The 19,331-nt window shown below is 44.1% G+C and overlaps 1 protein-coding gene across 6 annotated transcripts in view; it reads left to right on the top strand.

The window, feature by feature from the left end:
- Window positions 1-1,287: 1,287 nt before the first annotated feature.
- Window positions 1,288-19,331, top strand: part of herc1 (HECT and RLD domain containing E3 ubiquitin protein ligase family member 1) — a 102,495-nt gene continuing 84,451 nt past the window's right edge. For 5 of the 6 annotated variants that reach the window (XM_085906843.1, XM_085906846.1, XM_085906842.1 and 2 more), the window contains exons 1-12: window positions 1,288-1,610; window positions 5,284-6,260; window positions 8,362-8,457; window positions 9,096-9,290; window positions 9,959-10,270; window positions 10,562-10,658; window positions 11,254-11,397; window positions 15,661-15,788; window positions 16,180-16,324; window positions 16,479-16,650; window positions 17,368-17,502; window positions 17,763-17,928. In XM_085906843.1, the coding sequence (XP_085762969.1) occupies window positions 5,310-6,260; window positions 8,362-8,457; window positions 9,096-9,290; window positions 9,959-10,270; window positions 10,562-10,658; window positions 11,254-11,397; window positions 15,661-15,788; window positions 16,180-16,324; window positions 16,479-16,650; window positions 17,368-17,502; window positions 17,763-17,928 (2,541 nt within the window). In that variant the 5' untranslated portion in view covers window positions 1,288-1,610; window positions 5,284-5,309. The remainder of the gene's footprint in view (window positions 1,611-5,283; window positions 6,261-8,361; window positions 8,458-9,095; window positions 9,291-9,958; window positions 10,271-10,561; window positions 10,659-11,253; window positions 11,398-15,660; window positions 15,789-16,179; window positions 16,325-16,478; window positions 16,651-17,367; window positions 17,503-17,762; window positions 17,929-19,331) is intronic. The other variant, XM_085906847.1, reaches the window with a different exon arrangement.

Here is a 19,331-nt window from a genome sequence, read left to right as displayed (position 1 = left end):
AATGAGTTTCCTCCGCAGGGTGTCCGGGCTCTCCCTTAGAGATAGGGTGAGAAGCTCGGTCATCCGGGAGGGACTCGGAGTAGAGCCGCTGCTCCTCCACGTTGAGAGGAGCCAGATGAGGTGGATCGGGCATCTCATCAGGATGCCTCCTGGACGCCTCCCTGGGGAGGTGTTCCGGGCATGTCCCACCGGTAGGAGACCCCGGGGACGACCCAGGACGCGCTGGAGAGACTACGTCTCTCGGCTGGCCTGGGAACGCCTTGGGATCCCCCGGGATGAGCTGGAGGAAGTGGCTGGGGAGAGGGAGGTCTGGGAGTCCCTCCTAAAGCTGCTGTCCCCGCGACCCGACCCCGGATAAGCGGAAGAAGATGAAGGTGAAGAAGACATAGATGGTTTTTACTGGTGCACAAAATGAGCCTTGCATTAACATCATTGTGTTCAAAGAACAAAACCAACACAATGCATGCACTCACAACAAATGACATACAAATCAGTGTTACTTCTGCTGCTGCCTTTGCGAGACGAGTTCAGATAAGTGTCATCACCAATTAACACGATAAATCAGGTGTGTTCAGACCTCCGCAGTGGAGTCTCTACCGAACCCCTGAGACCGACTCACCGTACTCCTAGGGTTCGATCGAATCCAGGATAGGAAACACTGACACAAACACACTCTGCTCCAAATGTACATATCTTAATTGATTTTGTAGATTGTACTGAAGATTGAACCGAACACGGATAAGAACTCATTGTTTCTGGGATCAATCATTGTCATGGTGTAATGAAATGAAAATGTAAAACATTCAAAATACAAACAAAAACAAACCAAAGTAAAACCCTAGCTAATAAATTGCGAAGACATAAGAGTCATTGTGCTTTTCAGATGTGATTTTAATAAATGTTGCGCCATCAACTGCTTATGTAAAATGCTCATTCTGATTGTCTAAATGCCTTGTAAACAAAACGCCTGTTCTGGTAACGTTACATCATCTGATCTGAAGTAGGAAAAAAAAAATACTAGAAACTGCAACGACCCCCAAAAATGCCGGCCCACCGGGCATCTGAACGATATGACCGAGGGCCAGTCCAGCCCTGATTGTGGGAGTAAGCTGGAGTAAGCACAGGAAGGTGCATTTGTTTTTCTGTGGCTATAGTAATTCCAATAACAAACATTTGACAGTATACATCTTTATTGTAGACTACAATGCTATACTATGCAACCCTAACTATTGCTATTATTTGTATTTTCTGAATGAGTGAATCCACAGCACACAGTCATGTTGGAAAGTCATCAATCACCTAAAACTGATCTGGGCAGGGTGAGATGGGGAGTTGGGCTCCCACGCGTCTACGTCACAGTCCTGGGCTGGGGCTCGGTGGGGCTGCGACTCTGTGTGGGGCTGAGGAGCGGGCGTCTGCTCCGCCGCACTCACTGCATCGGAAGAGGCGGTTACAAGGCATGGACTATGCATGCATTGCCCTGTCTCTGTGCTCAGAAGCGTTTCTAAATCCTGCGGAGATTGCTTGAACTCTTCATGTTGACAATATGACTCCGTTTCATATTCCCTCATAAACACAACAATAGAGGAGACCTTTGACAGTTTTTGATGGTAAGCAAGCGTTTATCCCTGCTAACTGTAAAGCGTAGCCAGTATGCTAACCTGCTATGAGACTGCAGAAAGCACAACTAATATAGCTGTTTAAAAAAAAAATCATTTATTACTAACATGGAATTGTATTTATGTATCCTAACTCAATGCACTCAAACTTGTAATTTACGATTCCCCTCGTCATACCTGCACATAAGGGTGTTGGCTACCTTTCTGATCGCTGGGGCGATATTGCTCTACTAGCTCAGTGACGTACGGAAACTTAGCATATATGGTAGCTTACGTAAACATTGGCATTATTTGACATTAGTCTTCCTGGTTCACTCGTAATAAGTAGCAAGTTGACTGTCCTCGCGTAATGACATCCATGTGTTGGTAGTACCTACGTGTCCTGTGTTTATGCTCTCCGTGGTTTATGAAGCTGTTTGTCATCATACAATGTCGAGCATAATACAACAAGAAAGTCAGCAACCCTTTCTCTGTCTGAAAACCACAGCTTTTGTTGCAATAGCTGACCTGTGGCGTCTTTAAGTAACGTTGGCCAGGGGGTTACCACACTGGAACCAAATTTTGCGCTAGCATTAGCATGGCCCATTGCTACTGTTAAATTAAACCATTGCCTTGTTATAATCGCTGTTTTAAATACTGGCGTACTCTTATCACCCAAAACACCTAAACTGCTCAAAACTGTGGCATTGTGTGGAACCTTATCAGTGTGTCATCACAGGGAGTCTCTCAAAGCTAATCGTTTACCTTCTCTGTATTTTGAGTGCCATAGATATATTTTCAGGTAAATATGTCTCCTGCATCGTTTTTTTCTATTTCACTTTTGTCAAGAATCGAGAAGTAAAATGTAAAAATTACAAGGGTGATAATATTTACAGTTTTTGGCTGTGATTAAGGTGTGGATCATTTTCTCTGAGTATTTGTACTGTTGTAAATGTATCTTCTTTCTCTGTGTTCCACTTAGAGGTTCATGTGTGAAGAACTACTGTACACGTAAATACTGGCTGCTGTCAATGTATGAATGCGAAAAGGGTTGTGAAAGGCTGTATTTAATTTGCTTCATCATTTCATAATGTCAAATAATTTCAGAGTCCCATGGAATTACAAATTGACTGAGGTGTATCGATAAAACTATCAAATGAAACTTTACCAGTGTCATACAACAAAGAATGTTAATGCAAGGATTAAGTGTAAATCCAGCAGTGAGTGATTGCAATCATTTTTACAGTGACCTGAAAAAGTTTTTAGAATTCTCCACGTTTCAGCATGAAATAACTATCTTTTTTTTTTCTCTCCAAAATGACACAGATGAAAAAACAGGACCTGCATTCATTTATAGGTTTTCATATTTATAATGATGTTTGCATACAATGACAGAAGGGGGAGGAATAAATTATTAATATATGCCCCCCCCCCCCCCCCCCCTATTGGAAGCAATAACTTCAACCAGATAACTAGAACTAGATATGAGCAGATCAGCCTGGCACATTGATCAGGATCAATCTTTGACCATTTCTCATTCAGTGTTTTTGCAGTGGGATGTCTGGTATAACTCACTGCCTTGACCTCTCCAGAATGTTTCTTTTGTTCTTCTGAAACCATTCTGAAGTTGATTTACTTGTGTGTTTTGGATGATTCTCCTGTTGCAACATCCATCCTATTTTTAGCATCAGCTGTCTGACAGGTTGCCTTAAGTTTTTCACTCTGATACATTTTTGAATATATTTTTCCATTAGTGATTGCAAGTTGGCAAGGCCCTGAGTTAGCAAAGCATCCTCAAACCGTGATGCGTCCTTCCACTATGCTTCGGATGAAGTTTTGATATTGTTGAGCTGTTCCATTTTTCCTCCACACGTGACATTATGTATTCCTCTCAAATTCAATTTTTATCAGTCCACAGAATACTTTACTGGTACTTCTGTCGAGTATCTTTTTTTGCCAACATTAAATATACAGCAATGTTTTATTTATTTATTTATTTTCTAAGTTATATTTATTTATTTTTTTAGGTCAGCCGTGGCTTCCTCCATGTAATCCTCCCATGAACACCATTCTTGGCCACTGTTTTACATATAGTAGCTTATGGGTGTCATAATTTCTTGTTTTTAAATAGATGAGATCATTTTGCTGCTGCCATGTTATTCAGTGAAGATTAGTGAGCCCTTCCCAAAAGATGCCACACAAGTCTAAGCCATGACATTACATATATAAGCAATGAGCTTGTATGTTTAGGGTCATGACTTGTTTATGTCCTCTGTAAAGCAGTAGATTGTGATACCTTCACTTTTGCCCTCTGGCGTTGTTGCTGATGTCACTGCTATTTTAGGGTCTTACGTTAGGGTCTTTCACTAAAATCCGAATTTGAGATCTTAAATTAAAACCAAATGTTTGCCATCATCTCATCTGCTGTTTACCCCACCCCCCATCCCCACCCATCAGTTTACTTATCTGTTTTGTAGTAATCCCGTGATCACAAAAACTACAGTCGATGGTTTTGCTTTAGCCATGAATTATTTTTCATCTCCTAACCCTAACCCTCAATATTCACAGTGTAGTGTGCAGTCACACAGTGCACATGCAAAACCCAAATTGACATCTGAGCTTAGGCATTTATCACTTTACTGTTTGAATAATCAATTTAATAGCTCACGACCAGAAAAATGAAACCCCATTAATCACATTTATTCCAAATACTCACAGGAATATAGGGGGGATTTGTTTAGATAAAATTTTGCTCATTCATCTTTTGATCTCGAATGCATTTGTTTTCATCCATCCATCCATTTTCTGAACCGCTTAGTCCCCACGGGGGTCGCGGGCGTGCTGGAGCCTATCCCAGCCGTCATCAGGCAGTAGGCGGGGGACACCCTGAACTGGTCGCCAACCAATCGCAGGGCACACAGAGACGAACAACCATTCACACTCGCACTCACACCTAGGGACAATTTGGAGTGCTCAATCAGCCTATCAAGCATGTTTTGGGGATGTGGGAGGAAACCGGAGTGCCCGGAGAAAACCTACGCGGACACGGGCAGAACAGGCAAACTCCACACAGGGAGGGCCGGAGGTGGAATCGAACCCGCACCCTCCTAACTGTGAGGCAGACGTCCTATCCACTGCACCACCGAGCCGCCCTCATTTCAATCAATCAATCAAGTCAAGTTTATATAGCCCTAAATCACAAGCAGTCTCAAAGGGCTCTGTCCTCTGCATTTAACCCATCCCCATGTGATTTTGATCCATCCCCTGGGGGAGAGGGGAGCAGTGAGCAGCAGCGGCGCCGCGCTCGGGAATCATTTTTGGTGATCTAACCCCCCAATTCCAACCCTTAAATGCTGAGTGCCAAGCAGGGAGGCAATGGGTTCCATTTTTATAGTCTTTGGTATGACCCGGCCGGGGTTTGAACCCACAACCTTCCAGTCTCAGGGCGGACACTCTACTACTAGGCCACTGAGCTGGTTTGTTTTCAGTCAGCAGTAAAAATAAAATAATTGTGCTCACTATTCCGATCCTTTCAGCTGTCCATGTGTCATGGGAACGATTTCCACTTAAATCCCATTTCAAGTTTGCACTGTGATTGGAGGGCAACCAGTCAAGATCACCCTTTGCCCTGATTGTGATTTACACGCAACACTAACATTTTGTATTATGTGATTCATATTTCCAGGACTGATGGCTCCAGAGTGACGTGCCATGGCGTTAATGATCCCGCCAGTAAAACTCAAATGGTTGGAGCACCTAAACAGCTCATGGATCACAGAGGACAGCGAGTCGATAGCCACGCGGGAGGGTGTTTCTGTCCTTTACTCGAAGCTCTTGGCCAACAAGGAGGTTGTACTGCTACCCCAGCAGGTGCTATGTCTAAAGGGTCCCCAACTGCCAGACTTTGAGCGCGAGTCCCTCTCCAGCGATGAACAGGAGCACTACTTGGATGCTCTCCTGGGCAGCCAATTGGCCTTGGCCAAGATGGTTTGCTCGGACTCTCCTTTTGCTGCTGCCCTGCGAAAGCGTGTATTGGTTCTTCAACGTATATTCTATGCACTTTCCAACAAGTATCACGACAAGGGAAAGGTCAAGCAGCAGCACCACTCTCCAGAAAACAACTCAGGCTCCAGTGATCTGCACTGTGTCAGTGAGCGGCCTCGCTCTAGCACCGATGCACTCATTGAGATGGGCGTTCGCACCGGCCTCAGCCTTCTGTTTGCGCTGCTGCGACAGAGCTGGCTTATGCCTCCTCCCCCAAGCCCTTGTGGAGGACCCGGTGCCAACTTAAACTTGTGCAATGATGTCATTCGTACGGCCATTGATGTAGTTAGTTCCCTGCCACCCCTTTCTTTGGCCAATGAGAGTAAGATCCCATCAATGGGCCTGGACTGTCTGGCCCAGGTCACAACTTTTCTCAAAGGAGTTACTATGCCAAACTCTGGGGCAGATATTTTAGGTCGACGGCTAGCTTCAGAGTTACTGCTAGGACTCGCCTCCCAGAGGGGTTCCCTTCGCTACTTGCTCGAATGGATTGAGATGGCACTGGCAGCATCAGCTGTGCTTAGTACTATGGAACATAGTAAGGTGTTACAGAGCCAGGAGGGTCTCATTGGCTACGATTGTTTCATGAACATCCTAATGCAGATGAGACGCTCATTGGTAAGTAAATTAATAGGTAGAATACATGTTTTGTGGCTTTAGTGTGTTGTAACAATCATTAGGACTTAACAGAAGTATAGTGACGCCACTTCGCGCTTCATCTATTGCGGCTTCACTATTTCGCGGCTTTGTAAGTGATGGGAGAACGGCGTTTAAATACACGCCGATAGCGCGGGGAAGGTCTGTGAGCAATGTGCTGACTGAGGACTTGTGCCGGGGGAATAGGAGGAGTCGGATCACGTGATAATATTATGTATTCTTTTATTTACTGTAAAGGTACAATACATGCACAGAACAGTGTGGGAATGGTTACTAAGGGAATGGGAAATGTTTAAGTGGCGTAAAAGTATCGGGGAGGATTTATAAAGCCTTTATATAGTGTATAGGACCACAATGCAATAGGAGATTCATGCGCTACTGTGACTGACTTTGGTTTCGCTCGACATTATCTCCCTCGGGTTAGTGTAGTGTGGTACTCCTGATGGTGGACATTTAACAATGGCTTGACAAGTAAACCAACAGTTAAAATAAATCTGCAATGCAACTTTACCCTCTAGCGACCAACAATAAACACTATGTGCTGTTAGATTCAATCCAGTTGTGTATGATTACATACATAAATACTACAAATACTGTTTCTATTTCGTGGATCTTTGTTTATTGTGGGTGGTTTTGGTATGGATCTCCCAACATAAACGAGGGATCACTGTACTTGATAAATATTTGTGAACAAAAATCTGATGTTTCTGTGCCCATCTTGTTTTCACATTTATAAGGCAAGAATTCACCTCACCTGAGGAAAAACAACCAATCATTGAGAGAAATTGTCAAGCTTTTGTTGTACACTCATTGCAGGGATACCTCTAATGCCTCATAAAAGCATTCTTTAAACCAAATAGCATTTAGTGTCATAGTTGGTCTCTATCAGGAATTAGGTGTTTTTCTTGCGTAAAAAGGTCACACGTCAGCTCAAAGTCGTTGGGGTGTGTTGGTTCGTGCGTGACAAATGATGATGACGTAGGCGTCCTGGGCTATCGAATAATTTTTGAATAAATCCTATCAAATAATCAGATACAATCTTATTTTGCATTGAGGTGTATCACAAAAGCATCATTTGCCCAATTACTGTTTCCCGTTTAATTTGTGTTTAGGGTTAGGTATTGTTAAGTAATAAAACACAACTGAACAAAAAGTAAGCAATGTCACATAAGAGGGACTATTGTTGTACTCACCAGCCTTTTTGAATTTTATTCAGTTCCTGGTTCGGTCATTGTTTCTCAAAGTAATAGCAGATGTTGCAAAGTTCCTATTCTGATTAAGCACCAATGATAATACGTCTGCTTTCATAAAAAACTGTAAAAATCAAAATAATGACTATTGATAGTCTGAAATTAGTGCACTGGTAAGATTTAAAGTTAAACAATATTCTAAACCAGGGGTGCTCATTACGTCGATCGCGATTTACTGGTCGATCGCGGAGGCAATACTGGTCGATCGCAGCGTGACGTTAAATTTATTTTTTGTCAGCCTATCATCCTATAATTAGAAAAAATTTCAATATTTATTATGTGTGTTGTGCAATATTGGCCTATTCAGTTATGCAAGGTACATCAACATACTTTGTACATACAAAGAATCCTTAATAAATTTGAAAATAGTTATATGTTTTACATTTTTGTGGTGTGTAGGTAGATCATTTTGACTTGGTTGTTTTATAAGTAGCTCGCATGCTGAAAAAGTGTGAGCACCCCTGTTCTAAACGATTACTTTGAGGATTAAAATTGTTGTTTTAGTGGGTGGTGTGCCGTTCTTTATATCCAATTTAAGCCATAAAATTTGGACAGAAATGGACGATCATCATTTATCATGTGCTACTTACTGTCAAGTCACAATGACTTCTAACAAATACTACAAATTTTTATTGTTATTATTATTAATTTATTTTAAATTGAAAAGCCTCTTTAAGGTATGCCATTTGTCAACCACTACAATTGAGTTGCCCCGTTTCCTCAGATTAGAACTGGACAGTATAACCTTGTTTGTTCGCGTGGTAAGATCCATATATAATCATAAAATGTCATCTGTGAATTTGATCTCTCAGGGCTCTTCAGCAGATCGCAGTCAATGGAGGGAACCTACACGGAACCCTGATGGGCTATGTTCATTGTATGAGGCAGCACTCTGTCTTTTTGAAGAAGTAAGACAATATGTTTTTTTTTAATTCACCTGTCTATCACTGTGCATACAATACAATAAAATGTACGTATTTACGGCCTGGACTCACCCCTCTAATTTCCATTTGACACTCGTGGCGACAGCGAATCACGTCCGAGTGGATCCATGGTTTTGGAGGGTGTTATAACCCTAATCCGTATTTCCCAGAAACTAAATAAAAGAAATTGCCCTAAAATTGCAGAATACTTATGGTGCTTTATCTACACCATAACTTTTAAAAAGCCAAACATTCAATCATTTGAAAACATTAATATAATCAGCAGACAAATTACTGCCGTTATATTCTAACTACGAGTTGTTGGTGTCGTCTGTTTTTTTTTTTTCTAAATGAATAATCATCCCACATTTTAGGTCTCTGATTCTTTCATTTAAATTAAAATAAATAAAGCTCCTCCTAATTAGAGTGCAGCTCCTCTACCCGACTGAAAACTGTTCTGCAAAGAAAATGTCATTTAAACCTTGTATGCTGATACATAACATATATTCATTTATGTGTATGTATGAATCCAGCTTGCGTAGATTTTTTGGCAAAATCGTGATGCAAGTTACTCTGAAAGTCTATTTGTAGGACATTCCCTTAATTATAAAGTTTTCTTCCAGGTATGTCGAATGGCATCCGACTACTCTCGCACCTGTGTTAGTCCAGACAGCATCCAGACGGGTGAAGCACCTGTAGTATCTGAAACCTGTGAGGTTTATGTGTGGGGAAGCAACAGCAGCCATCAACTCGTGGAGGGTACACAGGAGAAAATACTGCAACCTAAGTTGGCTCCCAGCTTTGCTGATGCACAGACGGTAAGGAAAACGTTCTATATTTGCTCTGGTGCACTTTGTACACTCAGTGGTACCTTGACTTCTGCACTGACGTCTGGTGCCGGGTTAAATTTTGCTTTGCAGCTTCGGTGTTCATAAGGGCTTGTTGGTCTGTCTTTGGAAGGGTTGCTTGCCTTTTGCTTGCTTCAATACAATGTGGTGCTCTGTTTGTAATGCCCGATGGCCCTGCTGTGATCATGGGAATAAAACTCTGTGCCTCTGTACCGTGAAGCTAGGTTTGTTTCTTCAGATGACAAAATTCCATACAAACATGATACCCACCCAGCCCTGCTAGCAAGAGCTCAGCGGATGGAGCCACTGAAGGGAAATCACAATCTTTTTTAACTTCCTATAGAGACAGTATGTAGAATCTTGGGCCATCTAGTGGTGAACTAATATGTGAATGCCAGAATTTAAGTTTGAAGTCCGTGCATTTTGAAGCACTTGCTTTGTTGCCACAAAGAGACCACATGCCTACCATCAATTTCTTCAATCAAAATGTCTTCATAAACGACTTCTAGTATTCACTCAAGTGAAGAAGTGCATTGTGTTTGTTACACATGCTGTAATCATTGATCCAACAAGTTTTTGATCAGGTTATTGTTCATATGTATTCATGCTAAATACGTTCACTGAATTTTCCTCAACAGATTGAGGCAGGCCAGTACTGCACTTTTGTAATCTCTTCTGATGGTTCTGTGCGAGCTTGTGGGAAGGGAAGCTACGGCCGCCTAGGCCTCGGGGACTCCAACAACCAGTCCACACTGAAGAAGCTGACCTTTGAACCCCACCGTGCCATCAAAAAGGTGTCATCATCCAAGGGCTCGGATGGCCACACCCTGGCCTTCACTACGGAAGGTGAAGTGTTCAGCTGGGGTGATGGCGATTACGGCAAACTGGGTCACGGGAACAGCTCGACACAGAAATACCCAAAACTCATCCAAGGACCGTTACAAGGAAAGGTAGGCCAGTTTCAGACAGTTTACTTCAGTTTCAGTGACAAATTTAATCCCATTACAGATTGAAATTACCATCCTGCCTTTCCTCTCAGTCACTTCCTGGATTCCTGTACTGATTCAAATGCAATTACGGGACATAATAGATGCTAGATAAAATTACAGATTATATTGTATTTTGTTGTTTTGAGCTGCATTCTGTATTAGTTCCTGTGACATAAAAGAAAAGTAAACCAATTTGTGTATGGTGACCAGCATTGATAAAGATATGTGAAGCTTTTTTCTTTTTTACATGAGGTGGTGGTATGTGTATCTGCTGGCTACAGACACAGTGCTGCAGTCAGTGAGGATGGAGAGCTGTATACATGGGGGGAAGGTGATTTTGGAAGATTGGGTATGTCATTTATCTGAAACACACATTTAGAGAAGATGTTTTCCAGCAACTGCTGCAAGTACACCACACATTATTGCAGCAGAAATAACAGCACTTTTTTTTCTCTTCGTGTTGGGCTTTAAGTCTTCTTGTATTGATTGCTTAACTTACATTCTTCATTTTTAGATTTTCAATAGTTTTGCATTATGTTTCTCTGAACGTTTGACAAGTTTGTTTTGGCTAGGTTTTGTTATGCCGTCAGACTACACAAATGTAGCCCGCTAACGAGTTGATAGACGTGTCGCAGAGTTTGTCGTAGCCGATTTTGAGTTACCCTGACATGTCGAAGTGTCAAATCGATGGAGAGTAGCTGCTCATCTACGGAAGTTTCATTGTGCATTGATACACAAGAGCAGCTGAGCTGTTGTCTTACTTTCAGAGCTATTTTTTTTCCTGTACCTATAAAACGGTCATACGTTTGAAGTATGAATTTAACGATACGATCATAAACAAATATTTTTTACGCAGATATTCTTGTCTGGCATTAATAGTGGTAGAAGAGAATGGTACTTGCCTTGTATAATACAGTCCATAATTTTGTCTCTTTTAAATGCAGGTCACGGTGACAGCAACAGCCGAAACATTCCCACCTTGGTCAAGGACATCAGCAATGTGGGAGAAGTGTCATGTGGTAGCTCTCATACGATTGCACTGTCAAAGGATGGCCGTACTGTTTGGTCGTTTGGAGGAGGAGATAATGGTGTGTAAAAACATTTACCATATTGTCCGAACTATAAGTCGCTCTGGAGTACAAGTCTCACTGACCATAAATGCTTAATAAAGAAGGAAAATACATATATAAGTATAAGTTGCATTTTTGGGGGCGATTTATTTGATAAAATCCGACACCAACAATAGACACGTCATCTTGAAAGGCAATTTAAAATAAATCTAGAAAAGAGGCAACAACAGGCTGAATAATTGTACGGTATGCTAATGTTACACGACACAAACAACGAACTGAGAACGTGCCTGGTATATTAACATAACATTAATAGTTATTCAGACAGCTAGAGCATAAATAACATGCTAACAAGTTTACCAAACCATCCGTGTCACTCCAAATCACTTAATCCAATGAAATCTTAATCATCTTTGTCATTTTTAAACGGTGTAGTGAAACCGCGATAAACGAACCGCGATGTAGCAAGGGATTACTGTCATTTGAACTGCAAGTGACGTCACCCGTGCCGCACGGCGGTTGTTTACATAAAAGACAAAAGATTTGATCACGGGATGACGAAGGGCCCCACGTACTACCAGCATCATTAGCGGCTTTGTTTGTAAGTGACACGGAGGACAAAGAGTTTGAAGGATTTAATAATTTGGAGTGACACAGAAGGTTTGAAAAACTATTATGGCTTTTACGCACGCCCGGTCCATCTCGATGGGAGCTCTCTTTCACCTCCGTGGATAGAAGTCGGGGAGCCGGCGCTGGGCCGAGTGGCTGTCCGGGGACGGTGGATGGGGCTCGGACATGGCTTTTACGCACGCCCGGTCCTATTTATGGAGCTTTCTTCCACCTCCGTGGCTGGAAGTCCAGTAGTTGTTGGCTCGTTGAACTCTTGTTTTGTTAAATAAAGAGCCATTTACCAAACTCACGTCTTTCTTGGTACTTTGTTAACGCTACAATATCGTTATATACTAGATCTCTGCAGCGCACGGGCGGCGTTGTTGACATAAAGAACGAGGAATTTGATCGATGGATTTAATGATTTGGAGTGACACAGATGGTTTGATAATATTGTTGTAATATGATAGTTATTTGAAATATACTTTATATATCGTTATTTGGGTCTGTGGAATAATTAGAAATGCAACTTACAACGGGTCCGACATCAGCAAATGCGGCGCATACGCGGCATTGTTTACAGAAAGCAAGATCGATGGATTTAATGGATTGGAGTGACACAGATGGTTTGATAAAAGGTGTTATTTATGTAATACTTACTTGAATAACTCTGAATGTTACGTCAGGCCCATTCTCAGCTCCTCGTTTGTGTATATGTTTACTTTAGCACATCGTATTGTTTAGCCTGTTGTTGCTGGTTCATGTCTGTTTTTGGTGTTGGATTTTGACAAATAGATTTGCCCCAAAAGTGCGACTTATACTCCGGTGCGACTTATATATGTTTTGTTTCATTTTATTGTGCATTTTATGGCTGGTGCGACTTATACTCCGGTGCGACTTATATATGTTTTGTTTCATTTTATTGTGCATTTTATGGCTGGTGCGACTTATACTCCGGGGCGACTTATAGTCCAAAAATTACGGTATTAATTCCAATAATAATTGTGGCCCCTTATGATGACAAACAAAAATGGACTCAGTTTTCCCTCGCCCGGACGCGGGCCACCGGGGCCCCTCTCTGGAGCCAGGCCTTGAGGTGGGGCTCGAAGGCGAGCGCCTGGTGGCTGGGCCTTCGCCCACGGGGTCCGGCCGGGCATAGCCCGAAAAGAAAACGTGGGTCCCCCTTCCCTTGGGCTCACCACCTGTAGGAGGGGCCAAAGGGGTCAGGTGCAAAGTGAGCTGCGCGGAGGCTAAAGGCGGGGACCTTGGCGGTCCGATCCCCGGCTGCAGAGGCTGGCTCTAGGGACATGGAATGTCACCTCTCTGGCTGGAAAGGAGCCCGAGCTAGTGTGTGAGGCAGAAAAGTTCCGACTAGACATAGTCGGACTTGCCTCCACACTTAGTTTTGGCTCTGGTACAAGCCCTCTCGATAGGGGCTGGACTCTCTTCCACTCTGGAGTTGCCCACGGTGAGAGGCGTCGAGCAGGTGTTGGCATACTTATTGTCCCCCGGCTGGGCGCCTGCACATTGGGGTTCACCCCGGTGAGCTAGAGGGTAGCCTCCCTCCGCCTTTGGGTGGGGGGACGGGTCCTGACTGTTGTTTGTGTCTTTGCACCGAACGGCAGCTCAGAGTACCCACCCTTTTTGGAGTCCCTGGAGAAAGTGCTGGAGAGCGCTCCTTCTGGGGACTCCATCGTTCTACTGGGTGACTTCAATGCTCACGTGGGCAATGACAGTGAGACCTGGAAGGGCGTGATTGGGAGGAACGGCCCCCCGATCTGAACCCGAGCGGTGTTGTATTGTTGGACTTCTGTGCTCGACACGGATTTTCTATAATGAACACCATGTTCAAGCATAATGGTGTCCATGTGTGCACTTGGCACCAGGACACCCTAGGCCGCAGTTTGTTGATCGACTTTGTCGTCGTGTCATCGGATTTGCGGCCGCATGGTTTGGACACTCGGGTGAAGAGAGGGGCGGAGCTGTCAACTGATCACCACCTGGTGGTGATCTCAGCCTCCCTGGTAAGGTCTATTCAGGGGTGCTGGAGAGGAGGATCTGTCGGGAGGTCGAGCCTCGGATTCAGGAGGAGCAGTGTGGCTTTCGTCCTGGCCGTGGAACAGTGGACCAGCTCTACACCCTCGGCAGGATCCTCGAGGGTGCATGGGAGTTCGCTCAACCAGTCAACCAGGGCGGTTTGGTCCCTGTATCACCGATGCCAGAGTTTGGTTCGCATTTCCGGCAGTAAGTTGGATTCGTTCCCAGTGATGGTTGGACTCCGCCAAGGCTGCCCTTTGTCACCGATTCTGTTCATAATTTTTATGGACAGAATTTCTAGGCGCAGCCGAGGCGTTGAGGGGGTCCGGTTTGGGGACCTCAGCATCGCGTCACTGCTTTTTGCAGATGACCGTGGTGCTGTTGGCTTCTTCAGGCCGTGATCTCCAGCTCTCACTGGAGCGGTTCGCAGCCGAGTGTGAAGCGGTCGAGATGAGGGTCAGCACCTCCAAATCCGAGTCCATGGTCCTCGGTCGGAAAAGGGTGGAATGCCCTCTCCGGATCGGGGATGAGATCCTGCCCCAAGTGGAGGAGTTCAAGTATCTTGGGGTCTTGTTCATGAGTGAGGGCAGGATGGAGCGTGAGATCGACAGGTGGATCGGTGCAGCGTCGGCAGTAATGCGGACTCTGTACGGGTCCGTCATGGTGAAGAGAGAGCTGAGCGAAATGGCAAAGCTCTTGATTTACCGGTCGATCTAGAGCGACTCGGAGTAGAGTCGCTGCTCCTCCACGTTGAGAGGAGCCGGATGAGGTGGCTCAGGCATCTCATCAGGATGCCTCCTGGACGCCTCCCTGGGGAAGTTTTCTGGGATGTCCCACCGGTAGGAGACCCCGGGGACGGCCCAGGACGCGCTGGAGAGACTATGTCTCTCGGCTGGCCTGGGAACACCTTGGGATCCCCCGGGATGAGCTGGATGAAGTGGCTTGGGAGAGGGAAGTCTGGGAGTCCCTCCTAAAGCTGCTGCCCCCGCGACCCGACCCCGGATAAGCGGAAGAAGATGGATGGATGGAATAATTGTGGCTCAGAGGTAGAGCAGTTGTCCAGTAAACGGAGGGTCTGTTTTTCGATTCCCTTGGACTTGGGCAGACCAAGTCGTGCCGTTGTCTACTTGTATTAACTCCACTGTCGCTGGTGTATGCTTCGGTGTGAATGTTTGGTGGCGAACGGAGGGGCTGTAGGCGCACATTGGCAGCCACGCTCCTGCCAGCCTGCCCCAGGGCACCTGTGGCTACAGAATGTAGTTTGTCACCACCAGAGTCTGAATGTGTGAGTGCATGAATAATGGGTCCACTGTGAAGCTTCTTTGAGTGTGTAGCTTTATAGTAATTATTATATGAATTATTATTATTATTATACCACAAAAAATATGGAGGTGAATAATTGTCAACGCACTTAAAATAGAAATTCTTTCAGCATGGTTTTATACAAGCATAATCAAACAAATGTCAGTATGAACATGAGCTGTGCTGCAATCACAAATATATTTTTTCATTGAATATCATTTTAAAACAACAATAGCTTAACAATGGCTTTGTGGGTGATTACCATCTTATCCTCACATGATGAATTTTCTAAAAAAAAAAAAGTCCAGTAAAATCTACATTTTCTTTCTGCAGGGAAACTTGGCCATGGTGACACTAATCGTGTTTACAAACCAAAGGTGGTGGAAGCCTTACAAGGGATGTTCGTCAGAAAAGTGTGTGCTGGAAGCCAGTCGTCTCTTGCCTTAACTTCAACTGGACAGGTAATGTGGCCATAAAGTGGGGTGATAGGTTCTTGTTCAAATTAGCCTGAGCTTACAATGTTTCTTTTGAGCAACAAAATCACCAATATGGGTAAAAAGTTTTTTTTTTTTTTTTTTTTTTTTAGAAATGTTTGTTACGAGCATCACTCAAAAATTACTCAATTGATTTCCACAGAATCTCGTCACGTTTTGTGAGATGGGCCTTAAAACCATTTAACAATCGTACTAAAAATACAATTAACATTGCCACCCAAAGGTCTGATTGAATTCTTTGAGCTATTACAGGTCAAGACATCCAGTGCTGTGAAAAAGTTTGCCGTCTTCTCCAATTCTTACTTTTTTTAACTTGTTCCTCATGTGCCAATGTTCCTTGGCGTCACTGTGATCATAGGTGTATGCCTGGGGTTGTGGAGCTTGCCTGGGTTGTGGGTCCTCTGAGGCAACAGCACTCAGACCAAAACTTATCGAGGAACTGGCTACCACCAGGGTGGTGGACATCTCCATAGGGGACAGCCACTGTTTGGCCCTGTCGCATGGTATGTGTGAAGCAATATGAAATCCAAACACCATATTCAGATAATTGAGCCTTTTGAATGCACTTAAATGATATTAAATAAATTCACTGTAATGCAGTAGCGTCTCTGGATATTAAACTTTGTTCCTGCTCTTCATTCCAACCGACATCTATAGACAATGAAGTATATGCATGGGGGAACAACTCCATGGGTCAGTGTGGGCAGGGAAACTCTACAGGACCAATCACAAAGCCTAAAAAGATTATAGGCTTGGATGGGGTGACTGTGCAGCAGATTTCAGCAGGAACTTCCCATAGTCTGGCCTGGACAGCCCTTCCGAGAGACAGGTGGGCTAACAACATTTTGTACCTTTCCTGTATTTACTCATGTTGGAGCATTTCTACCCATTGCTGTCAAAAAGTGAGGAGCCGGCCCCTCCAGACTAAACATGCATTCATTTACTCAGAGCAGCTCCCCCTGCAACTTGAGTTTACTCGTGGCCCTTCTGATTTTGGTGCATCAAATAAATATTAAAACGTTTTCACGTAGCCCCTGCAATGGGCTCAAGTACTAATAATTGATTTTTGGTACATTGAATGAGTATTTTCTATGTAGTTTTGAGATGTCCTACTTTGTGAGTGGTCACAAGGTGCACCTCGAGTCTACTCACGAACGTGTTGGGAGTACAGCGGCTGCGGGGTTTTTGTAAACTCAACAGCATCTTACTTCCGGGTTAAAACAAGAGCCATTAAAATACCTCACATTTTGTAAGACATGAGATTGCCACTTTGGCAAAGCAAATCATATGTACACCTATAATTGACTGTGGAAAATTTAAAATAGTATGATAGGGACCCTTTAATAGATTGACTTTGGGGTATGATAAGTGTTCATAACACAATACCTCTGGTCTGCACTTCTTTAATTAATTTAATTGTATAGCATGCTGAAGCTTCTGACCTGTCAGTTTGTGGTTTATTGGACTTGGTTCCTCTTTTGGGTTTTATTTGCATTTGCTGACTCTCTGCCTGAAATTCATGACAAATGTGTCTTTTGCATTTAAGGCAAGTGGTAGCCTGGCACAGACCCTATTGTGTCGACCTCGAGGAAAGCACATTTTCCCACTTGCGCTCCTTCCTTGACCACTATTGTGATGGTATCAACAGTGAAGTTCCTCCTCTCCCCTTCCCTTCATCTAGGTAAATATGACTTAACCTCAATCAGACAAATAGTCTTGACATACTCTTGTAGGGAAATTAGTCTTCTAGATTTTATTTTGTGCCTGAGGTTTTCTCCTGCCTTACACATGCTATCGCTAACAAGATAAGGAAAATGGCTCAACCACGCTCTATTTTACAGTTATATTGAGTGTACTGTGATTTGCGGCTATATAAACGAAAATTTGAGGAACACATTTTTAATAATATACACCCTCCTCTGAAAAAAATTGCATTTTCAGGGAGCATCATAACTTTCTTAAGCTGTGCCTTCGGCTTTTATCCAATCATCTGGCTCTGGCACTTGCCGGGGGAGTAGCTACAAGTATTTTAGGTCGGCAAGCCAGGCCACTGCGGAATCTGCTCTTCAGGCTGATGGACTCTTCTGTGCCAGATGAGATTCAGGAGGTAAAACAAAGATCAAAACATGACATGTTTGTTTGTTTATTAATATATATTTCAACAACTCGCTATCTCTGACTACATTTACATGCAGTCAATTTTCAGGTTAAGCTTAAGATTGTATATCTCGTTTACATACCTGAAAGGACAAATTCACTCACAAATTTAAATATCCCGATTGGAACAGCGACAAACACCAATAGACGTCATTTCCGCTTGTTCTTTTCTACCGTCAATACAACACATTATATTCATGTCACTCACGACAGGAATAAAGTCAAAAGTCAAAGTCCGCTTTATTGTCAATTTCTTCACATGCCAGGCACACAAAGAGATCAAAATTACGTTTCCCACCATCCCACGGGGACTAGACAGTACACAACACTCACATCAAATAGCACAAAGAGTAAAAACGAACAGACAAGAGCAACGAATAAGTAATAAGCAAATAACCCAAATAATAAACAATAAATAAATAAATAGACAAATAAGAGCAGCAAAATGGAGCAAGCGCGCTAATAGCAGACAGCCAGATCATAGCGCAAAAGAACAGGACGTCATGTAGCAGAGGGTGGAAAGGGGAGGGAATTCAGGATCCGGACAGCTTGGAGCACGAAGCTGTCCCTGAGTCTGGTGGTGCGGGACAGAGGAAGTCCAGTATATCTTCCTAGAGGGCAGAAGTACAAAGAGTGAGCGGGGTGACTCTCATCACACACAATCGCAGCCGCTTTGTGGGTGAGACGGGAGGCGTAAACTTCCTTCAGGAAGGGGAGTGGAGCCCCGATGATTTTACTCGCAGTGGTCACTATGCGCTGCAGGGCCTTCATGTTGTACTCAGAGCAGCCACCACCCCACACAGCGATGCAGCTGGAGAGGACGCTCTCAATGGTGCCACGGTAGAATGTGGTCATGACGGCGGGAGGAGCACTTGCCCGCCTGAGTTTCCGCAGAAAGTACAGAGCCTTCTTCGCCAGCGACGCAGTGTTGGTGGTCCAGGAGAGGTCCTCACTGATGTGCACCCCCAGGAATCTGGTGCTACTCACTCTCTCCACCACAGCTCCGTCGACGGTCAGCGGCAGGTGGTGGGCGTGACCCTTCCGGAAGTCAATGATAATCTCCTTGGTCTTGTTGACGTTCAGCAGAAGGTTGTTGTCCCTGCACCAAGCGGCCAAAAGGTCGACCTCCGATCTGTAGTGAGTCTCGTCGCCACCGGTGATCAGACCCACCACAGTCGTGTCGTCAGCATATTTCAGCACGTGGTTGCTGCTGTAGGTCGCAGTGCAGTCATGCGTCAGCAGGGTGAAGAGCAGCGGACTGAGCACGCAGCCTTGAGGGGCCCCCGTGCTCAGCGTGATGCTGCCGGAGACACTGTCGCCAACACGCACTACTTGAGGCCTCTGACAGAGGAA

Source organism: Syngnathus leptorhynchus, chromosome 3, assembly GCF_054491065.1.
Source record: "Syngnathus leptorhynchus isolate UIUO chromosome 3, UIUO_Slep, whole genome shotgun sequence".
In the NCBI taxonomy this organism is placed as follows: domain Eukaryota; kingdom Metazoa; phylum Chordata; class Actinopteri; order Syngnathiformes; family Syngnathidae; genus Syngnathus; species Syngnathus leptorhynchus.
This window is presented reverse-complemented; position numbering and strand designations above follow the sequence as displayed.